Genomic DNA, 26,184 nt, shown 5'->3' on the forward strand with positions numbered 1-26,184 from the left:
TCTGCTGCACTGCCCAGCAGCCACCTTCCAGACACCCTTCCTCCCCTGTTGTTAGTAGGTTCTACCACTGAACCCTCAGCAAAGACAACTGGAATCGAAGTTGCTTGGGTCAGGGAGGGAACAGAGACAGGATGAGAGCCGAGCGGCCCCTTGGGATGGCCCACAGGCACCTTGGGGCCCTCGTGGTCACTCTGGGAATAGGCGGTAGCCTCTCCCAGCACTGGGGCGATTCAGGGACCCCCCTTGGCTGCCTAGCCATCAGCTCCCTGGTCTGGCGTCTCTGAACAAGCTGGCTTAGTGTAACTGTCAATTTGATGTCTGGCCTCTGGTGCCATGGGTCCTCACAGTCCACCGTTTCCTGGGCTCCTTGCTGCTTTGCGGTGACTGAGGGGCTGGGTGGCTGGGGGAAAACAACCAGAGAACTACCCGGAATAGCAGAGGCTCGTCCGATACCGGCCTCGTGGCACTTTCTGGGGGGAGGGCGGGACTATGTCCTGCCCACCAAATTGCCACTTCATTCACGCTGTGAAAGACTAACAGAAAGCTAGAGGAGGAGAGAAGGGGCAAAGGAGAAAGAATGCCAGGGAAGAGCCACGCACGGGAGGGAAAGTAGAGGGTCCAGCGCTGTGTGTGCAAGTGTCCTGCGGTCTGTGTGAGCATCTTGGGGTCTGTGTGAGCATCCTGCGGTCTGTGTGAGTATCCTGGGGTCCGTGTGAGCATCCTGTCGTCTGTGTGGGCATCTGGGATTGGTGTGAGCTGGACCACAGCAGCCGTGTCAGAGCGAGCTTGTTCAGGGTCAGCAGTGTCAATAGTTTCTCTTGAATTTGGTCTTTTTGGGTCATCACCTTCCTGGCTGGCTCTAGTCTCAGCCTTGGGGAATAGGCAGTGTGCCTACCAGGTTGGGGGTGGGATTGACGGATCCCAGGGGCTTAGGGTGGTTTCCCAGCAGTCCTGCTTGCCGGCGGGGGCCCACAGTGCATATTTTCTACCTCTCTCCTTCCCTCTGTCTGTCCTCCTCCTTGCCACATCCTTTGGAGATGGCTCCTCTTGTCCAGGTCTCCGGAAGAGCAGGAGGGCTCAAGGAGGTCCCCCCCCTCCCCCGCCCCCTTGAGGGCAGAGCTCATGAGTGTCCCATGGGACAGGTGGGAAGTGAAGGCAGAGCAGGTAAGCTGTGACACCCCTGCCCCCTGCAGGTTCCTAGGAGGCCAGTGCGGACGGTATGCAAAGTTGTGAATCCAGTGGCGACAGTGCGAATGACCCTCTCAGTCGTGGCCTACGGAGAAGGGGACAGCCTCGCGTGGTGGTGATCGGCGCTGGCTTGGCTGGCCTGGCTGCGGCCAAAGCACTTCTGGAGCAGGGCTTCACGGATGTCACTGTGCTCGAGGCTTCCACCTGCATCGGAGGCCGCGTGCAGAGCGTGAAAATCGGTAAGTTTCCCCCCTCCACCCACGCCAAGGTCACCTTTTATCCTTCAGTGCTCTGGCCCTGCCTCAAATCTCATTATTTTGGTTTTTCCCTGGGATAAGTGGGCCTTTGCCAGAAGCTTCCTTTGCCCTCTGAGCAACCCTCTGAGGTGGGCAAGATGGGGCTCTGGCCTTCGTGTTTGGAACATGACCTAGAGTTCAAGTGTTTAGGAAGGAAAGGACACCCAGGCCAGTGTCTCGGCAGTGGGTGGACCAGTTTCTGCTTCACAAGAAGAGTAATTCTGTAAGTTCTTATTAGTCATTACCTCTTGAGTGTGAATTAACATATCATGACTGAGAGCTAGTCTTGGGACAGTAGGAGCTCAGGGCAGCAGAGTGGTTGGGACTTGGGGCCTCCTTGTGGGTGATGGGCAGATCTTAGCATTGCCTGGGAAGATGATCTGTCCAGGTTACAGAGTAATGAGGCCTCTGGAAAAAGCCTCCAGGTAAGAGACTTTCCCCAGGACTGGGCAGATTTTACCAGGGGTGGGGGAATTGCCTGAAATGCAGCTGGAGGTCAGCACTTCCCAGCCAGGGGTCTGACCAATGAGAGACCGAGTGGGTAGGGAAGGGGCAGCTCCCATTGTGGTTCCTGAGTCTTGATAAGACATTCAGTGTATGATGCAGAAACAGAAGATGAGGACAAATGGCCTAGTCTCAGGGGTAGCTGACAGCTGAGACATGCCACGCATGGAACAGGCGGCAGGGTGAAGAGATGGGGTGCGGGAAGCTGCGAAGAAGCGTGATCTGGTGACCTGTTGGCGGTGGGGGCCTTCCTGACTTGGGGGACCTTGGGCAGACTTCAGGTGATGGGGAGAGTTGGGCAGGTAGCAGAAGGGGCCATACGCGTGGAGTGATGTATGTGATCAAGGCAGACTCCGCCAGGAGCGGGGAGAGCATGTCCTCGGGAGGGCGAATTTGTGTGTGTTGTGTGTGCAGACATACGGGGCTGAAACCAGGGGCGGACCTGCTACGATGTGAGGTGGTGGCTCTGAATCTCAGTGGTCGGGGCAGACGTCGAGGGCCAGAAGCCCCAGGGACACTGGATGGTGCTGGTGCCCTTTGATGCAGGGGTGTCACAAGGATCGCAGTCATAGAGGGGCAGGCAGGCGAGGGCAGGAAATATCTCTCGACCAGGGCCTGCCCACCCCCCCTGTTGCAGAGCCTGGGGAATAGGGGTGGGGTGCTGAGTTTGCTGCCGACCTCAAGCTCCTCACCTCATTCCTGCTTTTGCCAAATGTCCGTCCAGGAAGGGTGCTGTCCCACGCCTGGATGTCACTGCCCAGTGACTGTGTGGTTTGGAGCTCCCTGCGTGCCCTGGGGAGGGTCCAGGCCCCTCCCCGAGGTCTCTTCCTCTCTTGGGAGCTCAAACCAGGCAAGACACTTTGGGGAACCCCAAGCCTGAGGAATTAAAGGAGGATTAGTAATAAATACTCTCAATGCCCACTAGGAACCCACTGGAAGCAGGGCACTGGGTTTTTAGTTTTTTGGTGCCATCCCATCTGCCCACCTTCTGGACAAAGGGACATACACGTTCCTGCATCTTCTCCCAGAGACCTCAGGAAATTCTGTCTCACTGGCGGTAGCACGAGGTTGACCGTTTTGTTCTCTTGCCTGCTGTTTGGCACATACATATATACAGGGCTATTTTTAGTAACTAGTGGTTTAATTAGAAACAGCCAGGAGAGGGGATGCACAAAAAAAGAATGGGGTGAGGGGTGATTGTTGTCTGTTATGGCATATCAGATAACTATTGCTGCATAACAGATCACCCCAAAATGTAGTGGTTTACAGCAGTACCATTTTATTTACTTAAATTCAGTGGGTCGGGAATTTGGGCAGGACTCAGGCAGGTGGTTCTTTCACTGGTCTTGCCTGGAATCTCCCACTCGCCTGCAGTCATCCGGTGGCTTGACCGGGGCTGGTTTGTTTATGACTGCCTTACCCATTTGTCTGGTGGTTGGCACTGGCTTTTTGGCTGGGCCACATGTCTCCAACAGGGTAAACCTCTCCATGGTGGTCACATTCTAAGAGTGTGAAAGTGGAAGCCACAAGATCTCTTGAGGCCTGGGCTCGGAAGCCGCAGACATCACTTTCACTGCATTCTGTTAATCAAAGCAAGTCACAGGGCCAGCCCCGATGCAAGGGGTAGGGAAATGGACTCTACCTCCTGATGGGAGGACTGGCAAGGTCACGTTGCAAAGGGCTATGTGTACAAGGACAGAGGAGGGATTATTGTGACTGTCTCAGCAAAAAACTTAACTGCACATGATATCTTGACTCAGCCCTCCAAAACAAAACAAAACACCAAAAAAATGTTCCTCTCTCTTCCCCTTGCTTTGCTTCAACTTCCTTGGGAACTAGGCAGGGAAGGAGACAATGTGCCACCATCCCTACAGCATCGGAAGAGGAAACTGAGGCCCAGGCACAGAGGCAGCTTTCCTCAGAGCATCTGGTACCTTGGCTCTGGATGGGATGGTAGGACCAGCACCAGCTCTAGCCCTGTCCCAACTTGGGTCCAGGAGTTGCCCCCTGCCCTAGACAGACTCCTGGGGTTCTGCCACCTAAGGTTTTTCTGCCTTAGGAAGACAGAGTTTAGTTTTCTCTGGAAGTCTATTTGAGACTGCCTTCAGGAGGAGTCTTCCAACCTGGAATGTTTGCCCTCCCTCCTCTGCCTCAGACTGAGCTGGGAGGGGGGCCACTTTTTGTCTGGGATCGGGGCTTAGACTCCGGGACCATTGGAGAATGTTGAGGAATTGGGGTAAGGTCAGATGAGGACCTTGGGCCAGAGGACCTCAGGTAACCTCTCTCCCCTCACTGGGACCACTGTACCCTCAGCTGCCCACACAGTATCTCCTGAGGGAGAGCCATCAATGAAAAAGGAGGGCTCAGTGTCTGGTGTTGTGTTAGACAAAGGTGGGATGGAAAAGCAGAGCCTTGTAACTAGTCCAGTGAAGCGACTCTGGGGGCAAATCACAAAAGCATTCAGGGTGGCAGTTATCTCAGCTGTAAAGTGGAATCCATTTTGTGCCACATGTAGTTTCCCCTGGGAGCTTTTCACTGAAGACTTTGGTTGGTTGCCAGATAGGGGCCTAATTCCCCTTCCTGCTCTGTTGAGGGGATGGAAGTATCCTCTTGGAGGAAGAAGGCTGAGGCAGTGTTCTGGCCCTCTGTGAAGAAGTCCCTGCCCCTCTAAGGGCCTGTTGTTGTCACCGTCAGGACACGCCACCTTTGAGTTGGGAGCCACCTGGATCCATGGCTCCCATGGGAATCCCATCTATCATCTAGCAGAAGCCAATGGCCTTCTGGAAGAGACAACTGATGGGGAGCGCAGCGTGGGCCGTATCAGCCTCTACTCCAAGAATGGCGTGGCCTGCTACCTCACCAACCGTGGCCACAGGATCCCCAAGGACGTGGTTGAGGAATTCAGTGATTTATACAACGAGGTGAGGTGTTAGCAGGGCAGCTGGACCCTTGGGTGTGGGAGGCGGGGAGCACGCCGGCAGTGTGGGGGGAGTTGAGTGCCTGCTGGGGTCTTCTATGATCCTGGTTATGTCTTTGCACACTCTCTGGGCCCCGTATTTGGAAAAGCAGGACAATTTGAGGACAGGATGAAGGTGAGGGGTGGAGAAGTACGAGGTAAGAAGTCACTGATACAGATGATTACATATGTCTTCAGAAAAGCCTTAAGCACCTTTTATTAGATTTATTACTGGGTACTTGGGTAGTGATTGTTGTTGTTGTTGCTTTTGGATACTCTTTTAAGTTGTAATTTTTTAAAACTTTATTTTCTGGGGCACCTGGGTGGCTCAGACGGTTAAGTGTCCAGCTTCAGCTCAGGCCGTGCTCTCACGGTTCATCAGTTTGAGCCCCACAGTACGGAGCCTGCTTGGGACTCTCTCTGCCCTTGCCCCACTTGCACTCTTTCTCTCTTTTAAAATAAATAAATAAACTTAAAAAAACAAACAAAAAAACCCCTTTATTTTCAATTTTTTCCCAATGTATAGAACTATAACTGATTATATTACATGTTGATTTTAGCTATCTTGATGAAGTATTATTTTAATGCTAATATTATATCTATTAACATATTATTTTAATTTATATTCTAATAATATTTTAGAATTTTATGTATATAATACTATACCAAAACATGAGAATTTTTTCTTTCTATTAACATGTTATTTTAATTTATATTCTAATAGTATTTTAGAATTTTATGTATATAATACTATACCAAAACACGAGAATTTTTTCCTTCTATTAAGATATTATTTTAATTTATATTCTAATAATATTTTAGAATTTTATGTATATAATACTATACCAAAAAATGAGAATTTTTTCTTTCTTTCTAATCCTCACACCAGCATTGTGCAGTAGAACTTTCTGCAATAATGGAGATGTTTTAGACCTGCACTGTCCAGTAGGGTAATTGCTAGCTACATGTGACTTTTGAGCTCTTGAAATGTAGCAGTAAAACTGAGGAGCTAATTAACTTAATTTTAAATTGCCACAAATGTCTAGTGGCTACTGTATTGGACAGCACAGCCTAAGACTACTTATTTCTTTTCTTGCTGTATTGCACTGGATAGCATCTCCAGTACAGTGTTGGATAGAAGTGGCAATGACATGCATCCTTGTCTTGTTCGGGTTTTTAAAAAACTGTTCATGGAGGTGCCTGGGTGGCTCAGTCAGTTAAGCATCCGACTTTCCCTCAGGTCATGGTCTCACGGTTTATGAGTTCAAGCCCCATATTGGGTAAGCTTGAGCCCTGCCACAGGTGAGCTTGAGCCTTGCCTCAGGATTCTCTCTCTCTCTCTCTCTCTCTGCCCCTCACTCACTTGTGTACTCTCTATCTCTCTCAAAAAAAAAAAAATGTTCATATTTTTAGTATCTTTCAGTGGTGCTGCGAACTGCACTTAACACGCAAGGTAGCATGTAGGTCTTGCCTTCTGATTGCTTGTCATTTGTAGTATAATGACCCTTCACTCCGGGTCAGTAAGTTGGCCAAAAAGCACCTATTGTACATCTTCTGGCTCTTGGGTATGGAAAAGGAGAAGTGACTCTTGCTTTGGGGATGGTCCTTGTTCAGTGGAGGGCAGGCATGCTGTGACTTATATGTGTACACCCACAAGGTATGTTATATGCAATCCCATGGTACTGTATGTTCTTACTCATGTGCTAGGAGACTGAATTGTTAGCAAGCAGATAAGAACTAGTATTCTTCAAAGTAGACCTTCCTGGTCTACTGGGAATTAGTCACGTCCTGAAATCCAGGTTATTGTGAGTGCTTTCAGCATGGATGCCTCTTGAGAATGACTTTTCAGGGTCCATGACTTACTTATTCTCTTATATAAACTTAAAAGTAGATCATCATCAGTTTCCGCTTGTGGGTTTGACTTTTGAAACGAAGAGTGTGACTTGTGGAGAGTAGCATGGATAAAATGGGTTATCAGTCTGAGGGGTGATGCTTCGGGTTGGCAGGAGAAGGTGTTAACCCTGAGGAAAGTGATCTATTTATTTGTGTGTGGTTCCTAACCAAGCTGGAGGCCATTCTGAAGACATATGCTCTAAGCATATGAAGCCCTGCCGGAGGGTGACTTCACAATAAATCTTCAGCCTCCCTCCAGAGGTGACTTCGAAGGGCTACTCATTTCAGTCTGTTACATTTGTTAACAAATAAGTGAATTCGTGCACTTGTGTCATATAGAGCTTAGTCCCTAGAGCAAGACTACCTTGATTCAAATATTAGTTCTACTAATTAGCTGTGTAGCCTTGAGCAAGTTGTTGGGGGCTCTCTGAGTCTTAACTTTCCTCACCTGTAAAACAGACATAGTTAAACCCACTTCAGAATGTCACGGGGATTAAATGAGATCCTGATGGAAAAGTGCTCAATGAGAATTGGGGTGAATATTATTAACTGTTTACAGGCCTGTGCCATTTCCCTTGGTCACATTGGGAAGATGTAATTTAATCCAGGACAGAAGACTGTACCCATAGGACAACCCCGTGTGCAGGTCAGGCTGTCCCAGTTGGTGGTGGACACAAAGAATCGTGTTTAGGTGGACTAAATGTATCTGTCCTCAGCTGTACATTCCGGCCTTTGGTCGACATAAGCTAAAGACTGGCTACCATGTTGCTTATCACTCAAGGAAGAAAACCCAGGGAGGAGGAGGCACACTGAAAGCCTGACTCCTTGGCAGTGGTACTGGGTGAGGAATTTGCTGAGGACTCCGGTTAAGGCCAAACGCCCAGCATCGTGTGACTGTAGGGAGGAAAAGTGAACAAGTTAACTCATCTTCTTCTTTAGACTGTATACTACAGAGACATGTTTAATTCATGTTTCTATCTCATGTGGAGGCTTTTCCCCGAGTGGAATGGTAGGGGATGGGTAATGTCACCTTCCTTTCTCTACCCTGCAGCCTCAGGGCCTCTACCAGGGCTGGATTATTTACAGGGCAGACATGATTCCCGTGAACGTGTGCTGACCGAATTCAGACTCGCTTTAGGAAGGGAACCACACCACTAATTGGCACCGGCCATAGATGTTTGGCTAAGGAGCCCACCTGTTGCCAGTGTCCTGGGAGGGAGAGGGCGTGTGCTCATGCTCACAGCCCTTCAGTGATGCCAGGGTCCAGAGTCCTTGACGTGACTCTTAGTCATTCATGCCCCACCCCTGACTGCCTTTCCAAAATCATATCTTGTAACTTTCTCTTTCCTCGCTGCCCTCTTCAGCAAGACTGAGTCGCTTACATTCTCTCTCCCCGCCCTCATTTTTGAGTATGCTGTTCCTTCTTCCTGAAATACTTTTCCTCTGTCTCTCACTGCCAACTGTCCAAGGTCATCTGCGTTGATCTCAAAACCTGAGGGTTATTTCCTGTCACAGCGCATCCTGTAGAAACAGCCCAGTTATGAGATCTCCCCAGTTTGAGTGAAGGCAGGGGCTCAGGGCTGTGTCCGTCTTCCTCACTGTTACAATCTGTGTTTGGCACGGCCCCGTAAAAGTTTGTTGAGTGAATGTTGGGACTCAGACCTTGCCCTCTGGGGATGCCATGACTGGCCCAGGACTGGCTTAGTTTCTTCAGGGAGATCTGCCCAGTGTTTGGTGGGAGTTACGTGCCTGGCAGGCACGGGACATAATAGGACCCTGCTCTAAGGGACTGTTTGTTGCTTTCTGTTGATAAGGTATGGTTTGGAGTTCTTGCCAAAATATGCCTGTGAAATGTATTTTCATTCCTTGGGACCCTGGAGCCTCCCTCCCCACCACATGCCCTGCCCCAACATGGTCATCTTGCTTAAATATGTCTGGGTTCTGCAGTAAAGGGACACTTTGTGTGGACCTGCGCAGGGCCAGGGAGGGGCTCCCGGGAGGTCAGGTTTCAAGGCTCCTCCTGCTCCCTCTCCCCCAAACACTGACCAGGCAGCAGTTCCAGACTGCCCTCCTGGGAGAGGGTGAAGCAGATACGCTTGGGCAGGAGTGGCAGGGAGAGGGTTTGGGCATTTGGTTCTTGGAAAAGTGAAAGGTGTGCAGACCCAGGTTCTGCAGTGGGTGGTCTGCTAGGGCACATAGCGCCCTTGAGGGGGTGGTTCCTTTGTTTTCAGCAAGGGCCCTGCAGAAGAGCCTCCAGGGCTCCGTCCCTCCTTCGTAGACCCACGGGGCCTTAGATGGTGATCTGGAAGCAAGTAAGCTGGCTGGCTGTCCAGGACAGCTTGCCAGCCCTGAACCTTGGCCCTGTTGGTGTAGCCTGAGCGCAGCACGGAGTGCCACACTGATTCACCAAGGATGAGGAGCCATGAGCTCAGCATATCCGGGAGCATCGGGAACATGGGGACTTTTGAGCTGGGGTCCTTTGGTCTGAGATGGAGGGAGGTGCGAAGAGAGGTGTGTTTTCAGTCTCCTGGGGTTTCTCTGGCAGGTCTATAACTTGACCCAGGAGTTCTTCCGGCATGGTAAACCAGTCAATGCTGAGAGTCAGAACAGCGTGGGGGTGTTCACCCGGGAGGAGGTGCGCAACCGCATCAGGGATGACCCTGACGACCCTGAGGCCACCAAGTGCCTGAAACTCGCCATGATCCAGCAGTACCTGAAGGTATCCTTGTCCTCTCAGAACTTTGTTGAATACAGATGCCAGAGGGAAGAAGACGGATCCTGGGGCATCTGGGTCCGAGGAGGGCGGGGCTGCTCTGAGGTCCCGTTCTGACCCCTGCCTGGCCCTGGTGGTCACCCGGCTCCTCTCTGGCTCTTCCCGCAGGTGGAGAGCTGTGAGAGTAGCTCGCACAGCATGGACGATGTGTCCCTGAGTGCCTTTGGGGAGTGGACCGAGATCCCCGGGGCCCACCATATCATCCCTTCGGGCTTCATTCGGGTTGTGGAGCTGCTGGCCGAGGGCATCCCCGCCCACGTCATCCAGCTGGGGAAACCCGTCCGTTGTGTGCACTGGGACCAGGCCTCGGCCCGCCCCCGGGGCCCTGAGATTGAGCCCTGGGGCGAGGGTGACCACAACCTTGACGCCGGGGAGGGCGGCCAGGGGGGAGAGGAGCCCCGGGGGGATGGGCGGGATGAGGACGAGCAGTGGCCGGTGCTGGTGGAGTGTGAGGACTGCGAGGTGATCCCGGCGGACCACGTGATCGTGACCGTGTCGCTGGGCGTGCTCAAGAGGCAGTACACCAGCTTCTTCCGGCCGGGCCTGCCCACCGAGAAGGTGGCCGCCATCCACCGCCTGGGCATCGGCACCACCGACAAGATCTTTCTGGAATTCGAGGAGCCCTTCTGGGGCCCCGAGTGCAACAGCATACAGTTTGTGTGGGAGGATGAGGCGGAGAGCGGCACCCTCACCTACCCGCCGGAGCTCTGGTACCGCAAGATCTGCGGCTTCGATGTCCTCTACCCGCCCGAGCGCTACGGCCACGTGCTGAGCGGCTGGATCTGCGGCGAGGAGGCCCTCGTCATGGAGAAGTGCGACGACGAGGCGGTGGCCGAGATCTGCACGGAGATGCTGCGGCAGTTCACAGGTGTGTCCCCGCGCCGCCGCCCCCTCCCGGTCCTTTGCCACCCTCTGCATCTTCTGCGCCTGCGGTGGCTCTTCCGCATCCCCAGATGGTGCAGCTGAGGGGCGTGCCCACTGGGAGAGCACCCCTCCCCCCACTCCGCACGCGCTTTGGAACTTGAAACCCTGAAAACCGTGGGTGCTGTGTTTCTTCTAAGGGCTGATGGTAAAAACTCAGGTATCACCCCCAAACCTCCGGTCGCCCATTTCCTACCCATACTGCCCCGCTGTGAGATGCATTTGTGTGTCACTGTCAGATCCTTTGAGTTGAACATTTTTCATATAGGAAATCGAGGGACCCAGAGAGATGAGCTGTTTTGCTGGGCGGTCCGCAGGGAGGCACTGAAGGGCCAACAGCTAGAGCCCCCAGCCTCTCCACCCCTCTTCCTGCGTCCCCCTGCCTGCTGGCGGGGGCTGGCCTTGCAGCCAGGGAGGTGGAGTGCCAGTTGTCCGCCCAGGGGTGTCCTCTGTGTGCAGCCATTTATCATCTTCCTTCCCCTCGGCTCTTGCGACTTCCCAACAGGGAACCCCAACATTCCAAAACCTCGGCGAATCCTGCGCTCGGCCTGGGGCAGCAACCCCTACTTCCGAGGCTCCTATTCGTACACGCAGGTGGGATCTAGTGGGGCAGATGTGGAGAAGCTGGCCAAGCCCCTGCCATACACCGAGAGCTCCAAGTTGGCGGTGAGCGGGGTGCAGGGTGAGGAGGTCCTGGGGGGTGGCGGGGGGCGGGGGCAGGGGTTTTGTGTGTGGGTTTGGTTGGGGGGGGGGAGGGGGAGGGTGGTGTTCCGCCGAGGAGTGACGACAAGCTGAGGCAGACGGTGTAGCTCCTGTGATGAAGGAGATGATGAAGGAGAAAGCAAGGTCACGTGCACTTCACATCTGGAAGAAAAAATGGAATCAAACAGATATTAAAAGCTTTCTTGAGGTTGTAAAAGCTGAGCCATTTCATGTTATGCTCTAGCCATTTGCTACATTTAGTTGAAATTAATTATGATTTAAATGAATAGATTTAAAGATTTAGCTCCTTGGTTGCACTGGCCACATTTCAAGTTTGATAGCCACGTGAGGCTAGTGGCTGTTGGATTGTGTAGCTATAGAGCATTTCTAGCACCATGGAAAGTTCTGTTGGACAGCGCTGATTCAGTAGAAGTAAGTTTCCCCAATATGTTTTATTTACTTTTCCCCCCTAATATGTTTCAGAAAATAAAGTTGAGAGTACTGTCCCTCCCCTAAATTATATCAACTATATAATAAATAATAGAGAAAAATAATAAATCTGAGGGAAAAAATTGTATATATTTCTGTTTTTATAAAGCGGACTTCAAGTTTCCCCCATCAAGCAGACACGTACAAAAAAAAAAAAATGTTAAAACCCAGCAGAATTATATTTAAAACAATTCTTTGGTGTAATTGGTGAAGAAGATTTCCAGCGTGTGTTGGGCATGCCTGGTTGTGCTCAGCAGGAGAGAGGAAAAGGCCCTTAGATGCTACGCCATCCTCCTGAAAAGCATACCTTCTCTTGTCACCTTCATCAAGTTAGGACTAGTGCATCCAGCAAAAAGCAAAACAACATGAAAGTAACTGGGGCCTAAAGCAGACAGAGTTTGCTTCTATCACACAGAGACACAAAGGGAGATCCAGAGGTAGGTATCAGGACCCAGTACCATTGGCACCTGGCTCCGTCTTCAAGGCCACTTTGTGGTTCTAGAGGGCTGTGAGGCTGCCACTCTCAGGGCAGACAAGGCAAAAGAGAGGAACCCCTGGGGCTGAGTCAGTGCTTCTAAACCACAGTGCACTTGAAACTGATTGGCCAGAACTTAGTCACATGCCTGTAGCAGCTGCTAAAGAGGTTGGGATGCGTCATTTTTATTCTGGATGGCAATGAATCCAGTTAAAAATCAGGGCTTTGTTACCGAGGAGAAAGAGCAGAATGGATGTGGGAGTAGGCAGCTCGCCTACTTCTACCACGATAAGCCTCCCCCCACCCCTCTGCGGCTTAACGACCTCTGTGGGCTCCTTGTTGGTGGGTTAAAGCTTGCACTTCTCAGAGTGAGTGGTCTGCGGACCAGCAGCATCAGCATCATGTGGAAGTGTGTTAGAAATGCAGACTCTCAGTGCACCCCAGACCTGTTGAATTAAAACCTACATTTTACCGGGATCCCCAGTTGGTGCCTTTGCACATTCAGTTTGAGACGCAGTGGGATAGAGTCCAAACTTAAGTTTGGAATGCAAGCACTTGTAGTTTGCCTGGACCCTACCTACACAGCTTGCTTTCTTGAGGTGGAGCCCCGGCTGTACCAAAATTCTCACCCTCCCTTGCTTTGGTGCATTTTTGCCCTCATTTTTCCTTCTTCTTGAAATGTCTTTTGCCTGTTTGTTTACCTAGCATCTTCTGAGAAGCAGCCCAAAGGTCCTGTCCTCTGGGAAGCTTTGTGCAATCCCCCTTACAGGGGGCCTCTTTTCTGGGCTCTCAGCACCTTGCCCAAACACCCATCAAGTCACACATGACGCCGTTTAGTAATTGGGTTTCGTGTCTGGCTTCCCCACCAGCAAGGAAGCTCCTCAAAGCAGCAGCCCGGTCACCTTTTATCTTCCAAGTGCTCAGAACAGTCCCTGGACCCTAATAGGGGCTCCATAAAGGTTTGTTAAATTACCGCCTAACTTTATTGAGTGCTTATGTTCTTCCAGGTTCTAAGTGCTTTAGATACATTATTTCAATTAATCCCTACAACCACCATCAGAAGTAGGTGGTATAAACCCATTTTGCAGATGAGAAAATCAAGCCTTAGGAAGGTTAAACCATTTGCCCTGAGTTCACTAGTAAGAGGCACAATGAGCCTCTGAGACTGCAGATCTGGGACTCCTAGCAGCCTCAGAGCAGAAAGAACTGAGACCTGGATGTCTGGGGAAGAAGCAGGGGAAGGTGGCCAGGTGGGATGGGCAACTCCTCATCCCGTGGAAGCAGCGATACCTGCATCTCAGGTGCCTGCTCTCTGACTTGTAGTATGGATGGGGGGGTTCCTGGGGCAGACAGGTAGCCTCCTAGCCTTTCTTGCTCTTCCCCCCTCACTTCCCCATCCCCTGGCCCAGCCCATGCAGGTGCTGTTCTCGGGTGAGGCCACTCACCGCAAGTACTACTCCACCACCCATGGTGCTCTGCTCTCTGGCCAGCGCGAGGCTGCCCGTCTCATCGAGATGTACCAGGACCTCTTCCAGCAGGGGACCTGAGGGCCCTCTTCACTCCTGAGCGTGTTCCTTAAAGAGCCACTAACTCGTGACTGCCAGCCCTGCCCTTTGCTGCCGTGTGCTCCTAATTTCCTAATCCACTGTAGAATGGATTTGTACCTTTCGTAGAGCTAGACACCCTGACTGGCTTCAGATCTGGTCCTGTAGCTTTTCCTTTTCTCTGTGCCGGGTGGTGACCAGGGTGGGGCCCGTTGATTTACCTCTGTGATCTGACCTCTGACCTCTGACCTCCCTGTGCCTCCCCTCCCCTCCTGCCTTGTTATTGTAAGTGCCTTCAGTACTTTGCAATTTGGGATAATAAAAGAGGCTTGCCCTTCCCGTACCCCTCAGCTCGTCTCTTCCATTTACCTCAGCCTCTTATGTGTGTGTCTGTAGTTTTTGTTAGCATATCCTCTTTGAATGAGGGGATGGTGGGAGGGCTGTGGCCTGGCTGTGCCCCCAGAAGGTAGGGTGCCTGCCTTACTGGAAGGGGTCTCCCCTCACCTCAATCTGTTTGTGGTTGTTTGCCTTGCTGCCGGCGAGACCCCTCAGGGATAAGGGCTCCTCACTACTCAGCTCAGCTCCTTCAGGATGGGCCTGTGTCTGCCCACCGGCCCTTTGCTGGACTACTCAGAGCCCTACTGGGTGGCATGGCCACATGGAGCGAAGGTGAGTTCCATGGGAGGGGACATCTGTTGTGGCTCCATGCCAACCTCAGATGCATTAATTATCAGTCAGTGTCACCTGGCTGTGGGGCCCTAGGTCTGACCTTTGGGGTGGCTGCTGTTGACTTCTGGGAAGGTGGATAGGGTGGCCACTTTTTTTTGGTGATATACCTAAGTATTTCTCACCTGCTGTATTCCAAGGGCCTATCACTTACGGGGGGCGGGGGGGGGGGGGCGAGTAGTCTTTTCTGCTATTTTTTTACACACACATTGCATATACATACAGTCACTTGCACACGTGTGCACACACGCATACACTCACCTGTGTGCACATACAGTACATCCACACATCCACACACCTACATAAACTCACTCCCACACAGATACAGCACCCCACACCCTTACAGCTACACACAACTACGTTGACATACACATGCACAGAACCTTAAAGAACAGTTAGTCATTTTATTACTACAGATTTGACTCCAGATTGCTAATGATGGAGTTTGAATTGTATAGACTTGGGGGGTTTGGGTGGTGGAGGAAATTGTGAAAATCCAGGTTCGGCACCCCGCCCCCCGCCCCGGCCTAACTCTGTGTGCACTTAGGTTGGGCTCCCTTCTCACAGGTTGAAGGCACTGCCCCTAACAGGACTCTACATCCTGTCCCCTGTTTCCTTGGGTTATGATGGAGATGTCTAACACGTAGACACGCCTACACACATGCCTACCTGCACCTCCCGACACACCCTCCCTGCATGCACACCCGCCATGCCCACACAGCTAACAGGTGTCCTTGCTTCACCAAGGTTGGTCCCCCCTGGAGTTTAGGTCAGGGGTTCATAATCGCCTGCCACATAGCTTAAAAGATTGTAACTGTATAAAAATTATAAGAGGAGCTAAAGATGTGGTTCAAGCTCAAAGTCATGAAAGGATCCGTGGAGACCCCTCCCTCCACACCTGCCCCCAGTACCACTGTTGCTCCCCACACCCCATGTGATTAGTGCCTTGTGTGTCCATTTCTAGATATGTCAATATGAAGATGGGCCCTGCTCTCTCCTTTTTACACAAAAGTGACCAAGTATTCATCCTGTCCTGCATTTTGCTTGTTTTAGTCAACAAAATGTATCTTGGAGATCATTCCATAACAACACTTAAACAGACCATGTAAATTTGGACCTTGCTTTGGTCCAGGGGTGTATCTCCCTCCTGGCCCAGAGTTGCTTTGCAAGAAGCATCCTCTGTTAACTTGGCCTTGGGAGGCAGTGATCCAGTGTGCACCCTCCCCGTGTCCTGGATTTTCCCCACTAACTGTGGTGGGATGAGTAGAAGTGGCCTGTCACATAAGTATGGGGGAAGAAAGTAATAGGTCGATTCTGAGGCTCACTGGCAGGGGAATTTTAAAGGACTCTATGAGGGTCAGAGCGCTATAAATGTTTATTCTATGATTGCACGCTGGGGAGCTTCAGGTGACAGCTGAAGGGAGGGAGGGAGGGAATAGTCACTTAGAGCCAGGCAAGGTGCTAGTTGTTAATGCTGGGTGCACAGGTCTCTTAATTTGATATGGATGCCAACTCAGGCTGGGGAGGGCAGTTTATCCCCATGGGGAGACAAGTCTTACAAGAGTTAAGTAATGGCACCCAAGGTCATGGAGGTCTGACTCCACATTGCAGGCTCATTCTATTTATTGAACCATGTAAAGAAGAGGCTGGTGCCACCAAAAAAAAAAAAAAAAAAAAAAAAAAGGAAAAGGAAAGAAACCTGAGGCCATTGCTGGAGAGAGTGGAAATGGGCAAACCACACTGGGAAACTCTGTGGCAGATTCTACTAAAACTGGCATGTGCCCACCCAAGGGATAAGAATGCATATGCCCACCAAACTTATGTACCAGAATGTTCATAGTGACATAGTTTGTAATAGCTAAAAACTGGAAGCGGCTAGATGTCCATCCATAGTAAAGCAGGCGAACCGTATTACCTCCATACAATGGAATACTACGTACCAATAGAAAAACACAAGTTGATATTTGCAACATTGATTAATTTCAAAGACATTATGTTGAGTGAAAGTAGCCAGTCACAAGGCTATATGCTGTGTGGTTTTTTTCTGGGAAGTTGAGGAACCTATAAAACTATCGTGTTAGATATGAGGGGACAGAGCAGTGCCTGGGAGGGAGTAAGGGGTGCTTTCTGGTTACAGAACTATTCCATATTTTGACCTGGGTGGTGGTTGCATGGGTGTATACGTTCGTAAAAATGCACTGGGTTACACACTGAAGGTTTATGAACTTTTCTGTGTGTGTGATATAACCCAATTTATGACGTTTAAAAAAGAGTCTGAGGACATCCTTCCCTCCACCCTTCCATCCAAAAATATACGGTTGTGTTGACCCAACAAATTTCCTCTTGCAACAGGGATGACATCCTGAAAGCAGATAAAGGGAGGAAGGACCTACTTATGTCCCTCTGGCTGCCTGGTGATAAGGACTGGCCTTGTGTTTACTAGTATGTCACCATTTATCAGACTTCTTGCCTATGTCCCCGCATCTAGGCACCTGCAGCCATGTGAGGGAGGTGGGGACTGTTTCACAGCAGGGGAAATTGAGGTTCCCAGGACAGTGTGGGATTGTGCAAGGCCATGCAGCTTGCAGGGGATGCCATCTGAGGGGGAAGGGAACAGCCCTGGGGGAAAGGTGGGGACAGGCATGGGAGCGGTGGCCCTGGAGAGTTTGCCAGAGCCTTCCAGGGTGCTGCCTCCCTATCAAACAATCATTTAATGTGGGTAGCATTTATGATTGGCAGCTTCAAAAACAGATTTGAGGCAGGGGTGCCTGGGAGGTTCAGTCGGTTAAGCGGCCGACTTCAGCTCAGGTCATGATCTCATGGTTCACGAGTTCGAGTGCCGCGTCGGGTTCTGCGCTGACAGCTCAGAGCCTGGAGCCTGCTTTGAATTTTGTGTCTCTGCATGTCTCTGCCCCTCCCCAGCTCATAATCTGTCTCTCTCAAAAATAAATAAAACATTAAATACACATATTTGAGGCAGATAAATGCAAGGGCCATTCAGAAGCAAGACAGATTAGATGTACCAGGAACACGGGATGAATTCCTTGCTGTGACTAAGTCTCTGAAGCAGCCTTGGCCTTGATTGAAACTCAGAGGACTCTATCAGGGGTGGCAAATGTGGCATGCTTGGGCCAACACCCACGTCAACACCTGCCGTACATTTCCTGTCACCTAGAGAAGGTCACTTGAGAGGAAATTTCTTTCTGGCCATAGGATTCTAGTAGGATAGTTGCATGGTGTTTTGTGCTGTGGGCATCAGTGACCTCATTAGCAAGGCTTTCAGTTGTGGCCATGTGGAAGCCTCAGAATTGTTTCTTCAAGGGGCCTGGGGTACTTGGCAAGTACCGTGCCTCTCCACCTTTGCTGCTATGGGACAGGTTAACAGCTCCTACTTCGTGGGAGCCACTTGGAATGTCTGCACAGTGTACAAAGGTAGGAGAGAAGCATCTCTGATTTGAGTTTCCCTGCATTGACTTACTTGGGCCTGTTGAGACGAGCCCAAGGGTAAGCCCAAGGTGCAGAGCGAGGTGGGCTGCTGGTTCAGTTCTAGAGAACCGCCTGCCTAATTAATGGTCTGCCAAACATAATGGTAGAGTTACACGAGGCCGTGTTTTCTCATAATGACTGGCTGTGCCGTTTGTTGAGGCTGCTCTTGATTTGGGCAGGGTAATCTAATCTCAACAGAACGGAAGACTCGTGGCCCTAAGGTGGCATCCAGGACATCTGAGCTGATGGTAGGCATTTAATGTAAGAAAGGAAGGGGTTGCTTCATACTGTTTAACTGGAGATGCGGATACAAAATCCGCTCTCGCCTTTCATGATTTCGGCAGTGGTTGTTGGACGCTGATTTTGCAGGTGTGTTCAAAACCTGGCTTTCTGTTAGGGGATGCAAAATGTCAGGCATGTTTTATTTCAATGAGCTCAGTATTTGAGCAATTTTGAGGCAACCCTCTTAGATTTCCCTTGTCTGTTCTCCCCTTCAACCCCCGAACCCCCCTGTCTCCTCACTGTCAACAGACAACAATGTCTCCCAAAGTGTCCTTCTTCACAGGCTCACTAGAAGCCATTGGAGGCAACTTCCTCCGCAGGTCTACAAATAGCTAATCTAAACACCCGTCCTTATAGGGACCACCCCTATCCCCCCCCTCACTCCCCCATCCCTGACCCCAAAGGAAGTATGTGACCCTCCACTTGTGCATCTCATGTTCCAAACTCAGGGACCTTGCCTCACCTTTTCCTCTCCCCCTTCTCTCTACTCCATCCTTCCAATCCACATTTCAAGATGCTCTTGTCTTTCCAGCACCCTCTCCTCTTTCTACCACCTTCCCTTGCCTTCCTTTCATGCCAGTGTTTCTACACTTGCTCTCTGCATTCTCACTATCCTTACCCTAGCAGTTGGTGGTGGGGATCCTTAGGTTGCAGAGAGAGAGAGAGAGACAGAAAGACACACACACACACACACACACACACACACACACACACACACACACGGGAAGGGCTGGGTTGGCTCCCCTTCTCACTAAGGCTAGCAGAGGCAGGGAGGATCCCTGCTGACTCCAGGGTCTCTGGAAGTGAGGACGACCTCATCGTTTGAAACCTGTCCTTTGGCGCCATCTGCTGGCCATATAGGACTACAGCCCTCTTGGCTGCAGGGAGAACGTGTGTGCCCTGGATTCTCTGTGGTCTTTTCTGAATTCAACAACAAAGAGACCTCCCAACAAATCACAGAAAATACCTTTAATTTATGTTGAGTAAGTGGGTAAAATAACATTGTAACTTATTCTGGAGTATCGTTTATTTTTCATTCTTAACAGTAAAAAGGGACCTTGTTGGCCCTGAGATGAGATTTTTTTTTCTCTCCTCCCTCCCTCTCTCCCTCCCTCCCTCCCGCCTTCCATACCCTCCCGTTCTCTTCCGTTTCTCTACCAGACTTTTAGTGCTTTCCTTTTGTATGCCAGCCTCAAAGAAGATTTAATTATGCTTTGATAAATACATTCACTAAGTAGATGAGTGAACGAATGAATAAAAAACGTGACTTATTTGGTTTCCCAAACAAAGTTGGACGGTATGATTTAAACTGTTTTAAATGTATTGAGTTTGTTTTATGGTCCAGCATATGGGCTCTCTTGGTACATGACTTATGGGCTTGAGAAGGATGTGTTTTCTGCTATTGTTGAATGAAGTGTTCTGTGGATGTTGATGATATCCTGTTGGTTGATGGTATTCTTGGTTTCTTCTATATCCTTGCTGATTTTCTATATAATTCTAGCAATTGTTGAGAGAATAGTGTTAAAGGGTCTAATTAGAATTTTGTATTTATGTATCCTTTTCGTTCTATCAGGGTTTTTTCTTTTGTGGTATCAGTAGACTATTTTAGAACAGTTTCAGATGTAGGAAGAAGTAAATATATAGAGTCCCCTCCCCCAACCATCTCCCCTATTATTCACATTTTTTCATGAATATTGTATGCTTGTTACAACCAAAGAACCAATGATGGTACATTATTATTAACAAAAGTCTATAGTTGATTCAGATTTCCTTAGTTTTTACCTAATGCCCTTTTTCTGTTCCAGAATTCCACCCAGGATACTAGGTTATATTTAGTTGTCATGTTTCCTTAGGTTCCTCTTGGTTGTGACATTTTCTCAGACTCTCCTTGTTTTTGATGATCTTACCAATTTTGAGGAATGCAGCCAGGTATATTGTACGATTACCTCTCTACTGGAATTTTTCTGATGTTTTTCTCATGACTGGACTGGGGTTATAGGTTTTGGGGAGGAAAACCACAGAAGTCAAGTGCCATTCTGTGTCATCGTGTCAAGTATAGGTACCATCAACATGACTTAGGACTGTTGATATGAGCCTTGCTCACTGGTTGAGGTTGTGTTTGTCAGGTTTCCGCACCGGGAAGTTAGTCTTTTCCTCCTTTCCATGCTCTACTCTTTGGAAAGAAGTCACTTTGTGCAGCCGCAAGTAAGGAGTGATGCTCCCCTTCTTTAGAGTATCTACCTTAATTTATTTGGGATTCTTCTGCCCAGGAGCATTGTGTCTCCCCCCATCCCAATCCTTTATTAATTTATTCAGTTATTTTTATGTATCAGAATGGATTCATGGGTATATATTTTATACGTTGGATTGTCCAATACTACTTAATCTTGTTATTATATTGTTCTAGCTTTGATCACTGGGAAATCTTTCAGTGGACTCCTGTGTCCCTTGGACATACCCCCATCAATGTGTGTGTGGCTTGTTTTTGTTTTTTTTTTCTTTTTTGGAGTACTTCTTTACTTTCTGGCACTACAAGATATTCTAGGCTCATCCTGTGACATCCTGCCCTAGTCATAGAAGTAGACATTTCTGTACGGAATCCTAGCCCTTTTGATAGGGCGCCTGGGTGGCTCAGTCGGTTAAGCATCCAACTTCGGCTCAGGTCATGATCTTCACGGTTTGTGAGTTAGAGCCCTGCGTGGGGCTGTGTGTTGACAGTGCAGAACCCGCCTGGAATTCTCTCTCTCCCTCCCTCTCTGCCCTCCCCCCACCCTCAAGATTAATAAACTTAAAAAAAAGAAAAAAAGAAACCAAGGTTTGGGCATTAGGTGTGCTTGTGCCACGGAGGTATCATTGCTTCTAGGCCCTCTCGGCTGACAGAGCTGTGTGTATACTAACCTATGTATCTACACATCTGTGAGTATTTTTTAATGTACCTATCTGTATCTGTGTTAGGTGTGAGTTCTTACTGATATCTTCATCACCACATGGATCATTCTAGCCTCCTCCCATCCCTTTCATTCTGAAGGACATTTTCACTGGATGTACGATTCTGATGGGCAGCTTCTTCAGTACTTAAATGCTGTGCCTTTCTTCTGGCCTCCATGATTCTGATGAGAAATCCGCTGTCTTTACAATTGTGTCTCCCTATAAGAAGGTGTCATTTCTCCCTTGCTTGTCTCAAGATTTCCTCCCAGGTTGCCAAAGCTTTAAGACTCAGCATCCAGGTAATCCCCTTTAATGAGCTTTCTGGTGATTTTACTGTCTTATCCATAACTCCCTGCCCCTTCTAGAAGTAAATTTCTGTCTTCTGAATTCCCAGGGCACTTCAGTTTGATTTTTTACTGTCATCATCGTACCTGCCTTGTTTGCCAATAATGCGATTATGTGTCTTAGGTGGTTCGCAGTGACTGCCTCTTCATATCCCCATAGCATCCAAGTATTTAACAAGGCTACAAAAAAGTTTATTACATGGATGAAGGTAATAATATAATTGATATAAAATTCTCAGATTTATTAAAATTTATTTATTATTTATTTTGAGAGAGAAAGCACAAGTGGGGGAGGAGCAGAGAGGAGAGTGAGAGTGAGAGAGAGAAAATCCCAAGCAGGCTCTGCACTGTCAGCGTGGAACGCAATGTGGGGCTTGAACTCATGAACCGTGAGGTCATGACCTGAGCTGAAGTCAGATGTTTAACCAACTGAGCCACCCAGGCACCCCCGAAAATTCTCAGATTTTTAAACATTAGTTTTTAGTGACGCAAGTACTTGTGAAAATATTCTCCTAAAAATAAAGGAACTTTACAGATAAAGCTGGAGTTTCCTGTGATCATTTCCTGAATTCTGATCCCCCATCTTAAGAATTTGGTGTTTGTCCTACCAAAATATAAAAATACATTTCTACATACGTAATATGTGAATGAAAATTATATAGTATTTTGTATGTATATGTATTTTTAGATAAATGGAATCACCCTGTACGTATTCTCTTTCTTTTTTTTTTTTTTAAGTTTATCTTAATGTTTATTTATTTTTGAAAGGGAGAGTCAGAGCACGAGTGGGGGAGGGGCAGAGAAAGAGGGGGACACAGAATCCGAAGCAGACTCCAGGCTCCGAGCTGTCAGCACAGAGCCTGACGCGGGGCTTGAACTCATGAATGGTGAGATCATGATCTGAGCGAAAGAAAGTTGGATGCTTAACCCACCGAGCCACCCGGTGCCCCCATATTCTCTTTCAATTAGCTTTTTGTTCACACAACAAAAAGAGAACTCTCTGTTGAAATTATGTATCTCATATATTCCTTGTAACTGATACATAACATTTCATTGTATGACCATGCTTCACTTAAGTATCCGCTTTGCCAAGGATGGACGTTTTCTTGTTTCTAGTTATTTGTTATTATAAACAATGCCGTAATAACCATAGACAGTGCCTCTGTGTGCACCGTGTAAAGGTCCCTGGATCATAGGGTGTAAGTATTTTCAGTTTTGGAAGACACCGCCAAATTACCCTGAAAAGCGGTTTGCCAAATTACACTCCCATAGATGGGGTATGTGAGCACTTGTATCTACGCCGTTTTGCCATCACTCAGTGTAATGAAAAATTCGTGTTTGTTTATTTTTTGTCACCAGGTAGGTAAAACCAGGTGTCTCATTTTTGTTTTAATTGCATTTCCCAACTAGTGATATTTTTTCTTGTGATTATTAGAAATTCTCTCTCTCCCCGGCGCCACCCCCACCCCCCACTCCCCCCGTGGGTTGTCTCTCCTATCCCTTAGCCCACAGTTTTGGTAGTTTCTTAGTGATTTGTAGGAGTTAAAAAAATATATATATATTGAGGATTATAGTCTTTTTGTCCATGATATGAATTGCATATATTTTCTTCCAGTCAGCTGCATTGTTTATGGGGTCTCTTGACATATAGAAGCTTTAAATTCAGAAAGAACAAACTTTCATGAATCTTTTCTTTTATGGTTTGTGCTTTCTGTAACCTATTTAAGAATATGCATTTCTATCCCAAGTCATGAAGATAGGATTCTGTGTTTTTTAAAAAGAGTTCTTAAACGTTTATTTTATGTGTTTAGATCTTTAGTGGACTTGTGGTATGAGGCAGGGATTGGCTGCTTATCCCGATTATTTCTTGTTGGGTGGTCCACCTTTTCCCCACTGATATGAAATGCCATCAAATGATTATTTGATTTTTTGTCTTGCTGGGGAATAGGAAGGCTATTCCTGAATATTGGGTTAATACTTGGCTAAATGCAAACTCTTTTATTAGTTTCAATTATTTATCCAGGACTTTTCTCGGGTTTTCTGGGTAGAAGATCATATTACTTGCCAAATTTGATAGTCCTTTTTTTTTTTTTTTTTTTTTACTGTTAATGTACCTGTTGTGTCTTTTTCTCTTTCCTTATTGTATTAAGTGTGGCTACTGGTACAATGTTGAGTAAAGGAGCGATAAGGGGATCATAGCCTTGTTCCAAACTTTAATGGGAATGCTTCTGCAGTTTCTAAGTATGCTGTTTGCTTTTGGTTTCTGGTGGGTACCTCTTATCAGGTTGAAGAAATCCCCTTCAAGATCTAGTTTGTAACTGTTTTATTATGAGTGAATATTGAATTTTATCAAATGCTTTTTTGGTATCAATTGAGATTATCATAGGGGTTTTCTCCATTTATCTGTTAATGTGTTAATTACATTAATATTTCCAATGTTTTCCTTGTATTTTGGAGACCGTCTTCACCTTGGTGTATTAGTCAGCTTAAGCTAAATTCTGCTCTGGTAACAAACAATCCCTAAATCTTAGTGAATTACAACAGATGTTTATTTCTTGCTCATGACATATGAGCCCTAAGGATTGATTTCATGTCTTCTTAATTCTAGGGCCCACGTTGATGGAGCATCTCATGGTAGATGGAAAAGAGAGATACTGGAACATCTTAACATTTCTACTCAGAAGTGGCATATGTTATTTCTATTTACATTTTATTGGTCAAAGCAAATCAGTGGCTGAATTTGCTTGATGTCAGTGAATAGGCATATAATCTTCCTGCAGAAAAGTACCCAGCAGGTTGGGGCAGCAAATGTTTTCATAATTATAATATAATCTATCATACTGGTCATGACATATTATTATTTTAATATGCTGATGGATTTCACGTGCAAATATTTATTTAGGCTTTTGCATCTATGTTCACAAGTGACCTAAGATTTTTTATCTTAGGCTTTCCAGGCTTTTCTTTCTTCCCCTCTTGGGCTTTTAAAATAATTTGGGTAGCTTTGCATCTTTTTACTATATGCATTAGAAAAGTGTGTATAGAATGTTAAATATCTGGTTCCTGGAGGTTTAAAGAACTTACTTGCAAAACTGGTTGCACTTGGTTTTTCTGGAAGTAGAACTTTGATGTTTTAATTTCTTTTATGATCACATTCTGTTAACATTTTCTACTTTTGGGGCGGAATGCAATTTTGGGGATTTATATTTTCTTAGAAAATTAGCCTTTTCATGATGGTTTAAACGTTTACTGCTTTCAAATTGTTCACAGTATTCTCTGGGACTTCAGTTATAGCCCCTTTTTGTTTCAGATTTATTCTTTTTCATTGTGTTTATGTTGACTGGGCTTTTTCGAAGGGTACTGTTTTAAAAGAAGAATTCATTCATGTCTGGGAATATTTGCCTCTTGCCTTTATGCCTGTATGATACCCTATTTGGGTCAGAAAACCACAGTCTCTCTTCATAACTCTTTTCTTCAACACACATGTACAATAGGATCTCATTTGCTTCTCACGGAACATGTGAGCCCCCGGTAACAGACGGAGAAACCTGGGGCTTGGGATGGTGGAGTCCTTGTTCTAGGCCACACGAGTGGGTGTTCCAGTCTGGGCCATTGTTCGTTCAGGCTCAGAGCAAGAACTAGATTGGTGTTGCCACTGTGGTAGATGATGACAAAAGTTCTTCCCTCCTCCCTGTGACCCCATGCTTTGCCATGTGACTTTGTATCTCCTCCCACTAAAGAGGTTACTCTGGGTTGAATTGTGTCCCCCACATTCATATGTTGATGTCCTAACCCAGCCACTTGTGATAGAGTGGAAGATTATTCAGCAAATGTTCAATCACTTCCCTTTCCCTTTGGGAGCAGAGTTTCTTTTCCTGCATAATCACTTTAGGCTTGGCCATCTGACTTGTTTCACCCAGTGGAACGTGAATAGACATGACACGATGTGATATGAGCAGAAGTTTTAAACGTTTGCACAGTTGGGTTTCACTTCTCATGTACTTGCCATTTGTCATGGGAAGAACGTGCCCCTGATAGCTGATGTTTCCTGGAGAATATGGAGAAAAATGGAATAGATCCGTGTCCATAGAAGCCTGGAACCAAACCTAGGACCTGCAGACAGACTCATGAACAAGAAATACAAATGCTTGCTCTTGTAACCTGTGAATTTACGGGTGGTTTGTTTTGCAGCATTACTGTGGCAAAAGCTGACTGATACACCTCTCTCTGGGGAGTCACTCAGCCCAAAGGGGATATTTCTAGGCACTGATGATAGAACAAGCAGTGGGCCCATAGATGGGGGAGCCACCCAGGGTACAAGGGTGGCTCAGTCCCACAAAGGGGCCTGGCAGAAACGGGCCAAAGGATTCAGTTCCCTGGAGGATGCATTTCATGGCTTGACTCTGGCTCAAAGAGTTGGAGGAGACAGAAGCCAATGGGCATTCTTTTAGTTCTGTTCTATCAGACTGAGGAGAGATCTTCTATCCCAAACTACCCAGTTCTCAGCTAATGAGGAAGAACTTTGTTCTAAAAATTCAGAGCTGATGGCTACTCCTCTTCCATCAAATGGAACATCTGAGAAGCTCTGCTGTCCTACTCTGCTCTCAGGTCTCTTTTGACCCCAGAGCCACAAGCCTGGACAGTCCAGTGAGCATGAAGTCTTTGCTGAATTTGCAA

The 26,184-nt window shown here is 47.9% G+C and overlaps 1 protein-coding gene across 4 annotated transcripts in view; it reads left to right on the forward strand.

The window, feature by feature from the left end:
- SMOX (spermine oxidase) overlaps positions 1 to 26,184 on the forward strand; it is a 56,928-nt gene that overhangs the window by 24,128 nt on the left and 6,616 nt on the right. Inside the window, exons 2-8 of one of the 4 annotated variants that reach the window (XM_053890406.1) lie at positions 1,194 to 1,427; positions 4,683 to 4,909; positions 9,383 to 9,556; positions 9,719 to 10,478; positions 11,037 to 11,197; positions 13,067 to 13,156; positions 13,607 to 14,084. In XM_053890406.1, the coding sequence (XP_053746381.1) occupies positions 1,220 to 1,427; positions 4,683 to 4,909; positions 9,383 to 9,556; positions 9,719 to 10,478; positions 11,037 to 11,197; positions 13,067 to 13,156; positions 13,607 to 13,744 (1,758 nt within the window). In that variant the 5' untranslated portion in view covers positions 1,194 to 1,219 and the 3' untranslated portion in view covers positions 13,745 to 14,084. Of the gene's footprint in view, positions 1 to 1,193; positions 1,428 to 4,682; positions 4,910 to 9,382; positions 9,557 to 9,718; positions 10,479 to 11,036; positions 11,198 to 13,066; positions 13,157 to 13,606; positions 14,085 to 24,115; positions 25,668 to 26,184 lie in introns of those variants that run through there. The other 3 variants (XM_053890409.1, XM_053890407.1, XM_053890408.1) reach the window with 3 other exon arrangements.

This window comes from Panthera pardus, unplaced genomic scaffold, assembly GCF_024362965.1.
Source record: "Panthera pardus isolate Hobbes unplaced genomic scaffold, ASM2436296v1 HiC_scaffold_25, whole genome shotgun sequence".
In the NCBI taxonomy this organism is placed as follows: domain Eukaryota; kingdom Metazoa; phylum Chordata; class Mammalia; order Carnivora; family Felidae; genus Panthera; species Panthera pardus.